The sequence below is a fragment of the Austrofundulus limnaeus genome, unplaced genomic scaffold (assembly GCF_001266775.1).
Source record: "Austrofundulus limnaeus strain Quisiro unplaced genomic scaffold, Austrofundulus_limnaeus-1.0 Scaffold110, whole genome shotgun sequence".
Lineage (NCBI taxonomy): Eukaryota > Metazoa > Chordata > Actinopteri > Cyprinodontiformes > Rivulidae > Austrofundulus > Austrofundulus limnaeus.
In genome coordinates, this window is record NW_013952512.1 from 231,843 (window position 1) to 236,502 (window position 4,660).

General features: G+C 38.3%; 1 protein-coding gene across 4 annotated transcripts in view; it reads left to right on the forward strand.

Moving 5' to 3' along the window:
• Window positions 1-2,354: 2,354 nt before the first annotated feature.
• The window catches only part of robo1 (roundabout, axon guidance receptor, homolog 1 (Drosophila)), a 138,832-nt gene continuing 136,526 nt past the window's right edge, over window positions 2,355-4,660 (forward strand). For all 4 annotated transcript variants that reach the window (XM_014014110.1, XM_014014113.1, XM_014014111.1 and 1 more), the window contains exon 1: window positions 2,355-2,562. In XM_014014110.1, the coding sequence (XP_013869564.1) occupies window positions 2,370-2,562 (193 nt within the window). In that variant the 5' untranslated portion in view covers window positions 2,355-2,369. The remainder of the gene's footprint in view (window positions 2,563-4,660) is intronic.

The following is a 4,660-nucleotide window of genomic DNA, read 5'->3' on the forward strand; positions in this document are numbered from 1 at the left end:
GTTACAAACTGACTCCGGCCCCCCACCAGAGAAGGGAGAAGTTGCGTGGCCCTTACAGGAAAAAGTTTGGGGACCCCTGCGCTTGACGATCAAAGGGAAGTATCGGTCTAGTGTTCTCCCAGATTTTCAAATCTGTTCGGTGGGTTTTACATGTAATTAATAAATTCTGTATTAATTTTCTCAAAGGTTGTCTCCTGTCGATCCATCCAGAATCAAAAGGATCCGGTGAAGAGTTTTATCTTCAATAAATTAATAAACTTTCAACAGCAGCCATCAAGGGACCACAATATTCAAAGAGGGGCCAGGTATTTGTTCAAGAATTTGTTCCTTGCTCACAAATCCCTTGTTTTGGTATGGTGTAGACATTTAAAACAGTCACACATGTTCAAATACTTGGAAAGTAATGTAGTTTAAAAAAAGTTTGTACGGTAAATTCTCCTCAACAATTTTACATTAATTTTTACTGTAAATAAATTAAATACTCTCAAACACAGCATGTGACAAAATCCAGTCATCATTTGTCAGTTGAAAGACTTTTTGCAGGATTGTTCTAACTTTCTTAAGAAAAGAAGACGTCTCTGAGCTTGATTCATGCTGGACTTTACTGTTTGACTCATTAGCACCTTGAACATGGAACTGCATCCATCCTTATCGCTCTCTGGCAAAGAACAGATGAGTGACAGGACAGGGGCACTTCAGGGGGGTAATCAGATTTCAGCTGGGGCCAATGCCCCCTGTGGCCTCGCCTCTATAACCGCCCCTGCTCCTGCTACAACAATATAGCAACCGCTGATTGTGCAGTACTCTTAATTTTGGCCCTCATACCTTGCCATATTAGTTAACATGACAAATCCTGGCGACACATTTCAGTCATAAATTAAAAAGATTGTTTTTATTGTAAAATTGTTAATGTAGTTTGGATATTTGTTCAATGTTTTAAAGAGTTTAATCGTTTATTTCTGTACAACACCCAAACAAACTAAAAGCAGAGGATGGGAATTGTATCAACCCATCCATAATCTACCGCTTGTTCCCTGGTGGTGGTCAACTCCCACTCTGAAGGGGTCCAACTTACAGCCGGTGATGCGAACAAAAATCTCACAGTGCTTGTACAGGGACTGAATGATCCGTAATAATGGGCTCACAAAATAAAATTGTATCTATTGGTATATAATTAGTTTCAGACAATCGAGTTTTAGTTTAGAATAAAACAATCTCTAAGTGTATTCATGATTCTTTTCAAATGACACCAGCAACTAAAACAAGAAATCATCCAAACACATCTTTTACTCCGAGTTATTTGATCTTTTGAACCACTTTTGAGTTGTAATAACAAATTTACAGAGCTGTAAATTTAAGATGTCTTTAAAAAGTAACACAATGAATAATTCAAAGGAGTGGAGGACAGGGCATAAATGAAAAAAGGCTGCAGAGAATGTGAGGCAAATGGGAAAACATCCTGTTAAAGAGAATCTGAAGGGTATTTCAACAAGCAGCACCTGTGACTTCCTCCCTGAGTCCAAGGTGACCCAAACTGCAACTTTAGGAAGTTTTTGTTAATGTTTACCCCACAGTACAATCTGGAGGAGGGAGGGGGGGGGGAAACTAGAAAAGATAATTGTATTTTCCTCTGAGTAGGCAGCATCTTTTTTAAGTGGAAATGTTTTGTTTCATGCCATGCTGCTCGGTGAGATTGGAAATGAAAGCCATGAAATTGTCTTAGCCCGGGAAGGGGAAAAAAAAAAAGAATGCGGGCTTCGTTGCCTGGCCGTCACCCCATTACCTCTATGCTGAAAGCGAGGGTGAGGTTTTGTGAAGAGGCCAGCAAATCTGAAAAGGCGCCCAGCGTGTAGTCTACAGGAACACCCCCACAATCCTTCTACATGCACAGAACCATCATAAGAAAGGACAGAACATCCACAAACTCCCCTTTTGAATATTAAAAAGAGACTTATCACGTATAAATAGGCCGGGAAGATGAGAGACACTGTTTCTATTGAGTGGACAGCATTGTGGGCTAGAGAAGGGAGTGAACTTCATGCATGTTGTATAAAGAGTTGCCCTCATTAGGATCCCATTGGACCATAGAAGAGAAACATTCCCACTGGATTTAAAGATAGTTCAGTCCACAGGGCTGTTTATTTGGCCAAAGGACTTACGGAAAGTGTAGGAATGCGTGCAGTTTGCTACTCTTGGATTTCACAAGAAAATGTTTGGATTGATCTTTTTTCCTCCTCTTTCAAAGAGTAATTAGGAAAAATTTGGAATTTGGTTTAATTTTTCACTTTGCAGTTAATGAAGTCTGACAGATTTTTTTTAAATTCTTTATATGAACCGTCCCAGTGTAGTTTTTTTGTACGCACATCACTATGCACACTTTGTGTTTGCTGGTGGTGGTGTTCGCAGTTCAAGCCCTGCTCGTAGTCCCTGAGGACCATCCGCACAGGGCCCATCGCCTCACTGGCTCACAGAAGTCTCAGCGGTGCAAAGCACTGTATAATACTCTTCACAAGAACCACCACACATTGAGGCATTCCCACAAATGCAGCCAGCTCTTTCACAGTAAGTACAAAAAAGTGCTACATTTTATAACTTTCACTTAGGAAATAAGAAAAAGCGAGAAAAAAAATCACTTTACAGCCAGAGAGACGTTTTCTCTCATTCATTTTCGTACATTTTAGATTCTGGGAAGGAGGTTTGTGTAAAAACATTTTGGTTGTGGTGTTAAAAGGTCTTTGTTTCCTCTGCCATCACAGGATGTTATTTTCTCTTGTTCCTGTTGCTTCGATCACAGTTAAAAGGAGAATAGCATGAATGAAAGCTCTGTTTGAGGATTATAACTTGTGGACAGTGAAAAGTAATAATAGTACATAAAAAAAAGAACTTAGGAAATCGTATAAATGATGCTCAGAGCAGATATCAGTATCTTGCTTTTGCAATAGTGTCAATTTTGAACCCTGTTAAGACAAAACATGTTTATTTTTTATATTTTATCCCCATCTTTGTTTATATGAATTTATTACTGATAATGTTGTTGTTGTTGTTGTTGTTATTATTATTGTTATAATAATAATAATAATAATAATAATAATAATAAATTGAAGTTTCATTTCTACTCTTGATTCTTTGCAGCAGTGTATCAAAAATAAAAACTGCTTTTTTTCCCTTGTTTTTTGACAATCAGCACTCCCACATCCCCTCCTGTGTTGATGGGTCTAAAAAGTGAGCTTTGCTGATAATTGCTTACAGCTCTCTGCTACTGACTAAAGGAAATGTAACGATTCAATTTGTGGTATTGAGCTGAGGAACCACTTTACAGATCCGGAGCCGTAAAAGCTTTTAGGGAAATCAGGAACCAAGTGAGGATGGAGCAGAACTGTAATGCACACATGAAGGAATGAGGGGTGGGGGGTGGGGGGGGGGGGGACACAGATTTGAAATTGAAGCTTCCTTCTGCACATTATCAGGTATTTTGCTTATTTTTTTTAGCATTGTTCAAATATGTTTTTGAGCATTATTTTGGCTTTCAGCCCCATTGCGCTAACAATGTGTTTTATATGATAAAACACTTTATTTGCAAAACAATTAAAGTTCCAGCATTTATTGAATAATCACCTTTCTACAAATTATTAATCTCCCTGCTGTTTTTCTAACTCACCAATAAATAAATAAATAAATAAATAAATAAATAAATAAGTAAGTTGTACTTTGGCAGACACCTTGATGTTACTGGATCAGTTCGGAAGCCTGCCGCTGGAGGGCGCTGTTAGTTAAAGAATGTCCAATGAAGCAGGGAGCCTGAAGCTTTGGACTGAAACCATGAAGTCTTCTGGTTTTTATTTTTAAGGCATTTCTGATTGCCTAACAGTTTCAACATCATGTGCAGTTTTAATCTGTACTTGGGTTAAAATAATGATAAAAAGACTTTTGCATCGTAAATTTGTTTTTTATGCATCAGATATTTATTGAACTAAAACTAAAGTGTACTATTAAAAAAAAAACACTGAAGTTTGAAAAGGAACAAATGTGAAAATAAAGTGGGAATTAAACAAATGTCAAACTAAGTAGATTATTAACATTTCTAAGTTAATCTTCACAGCACTAATGAATTCTAATCGTGGCTTATTTTGTATTTAGTATAATAAAATATTCTCAGTGTGAATCCCGCACTTCTGAAACATTTATGAAGTAGTATTCTGTCAGTATTACCGTTTTACATCTACAGACAAAAAAAAAGGTGGATTTACAATTTAAAAGCATTTTTAACTAATCAAAATACAAATAAGGGACAACTGTAAATCTCAGGTGAACAAATGAAAACCCCTTAAGTTCAGGAAAACTGTTGAGGTCAGAAAACAGTGTCCTGTCTGGGGTTTTCAGTGGAATTCGTTGCAGTTTGTGGTCAGAACTGCAGGAAGTTCTGAAGACTTCCCCCAAGAGACTGTTTTTGTTGGAGACACCTTTAACCTGAAGAGAAACCATCAGGCTGCGCTGCACACAGGGATCCAGGCGGGAAGAGGTTAAACTTCCTCTCCGAGAGTCGGAGGGGGGAAGAGGACGCATACCAAATTGCCGAAGCCTTCTGCTTTCTTTGAATGAAACGCAGTGACTCCGGATTCCGCCTCCCTCCTCCTCCTCCTCCTGTTCCTTCCCCTCTCCC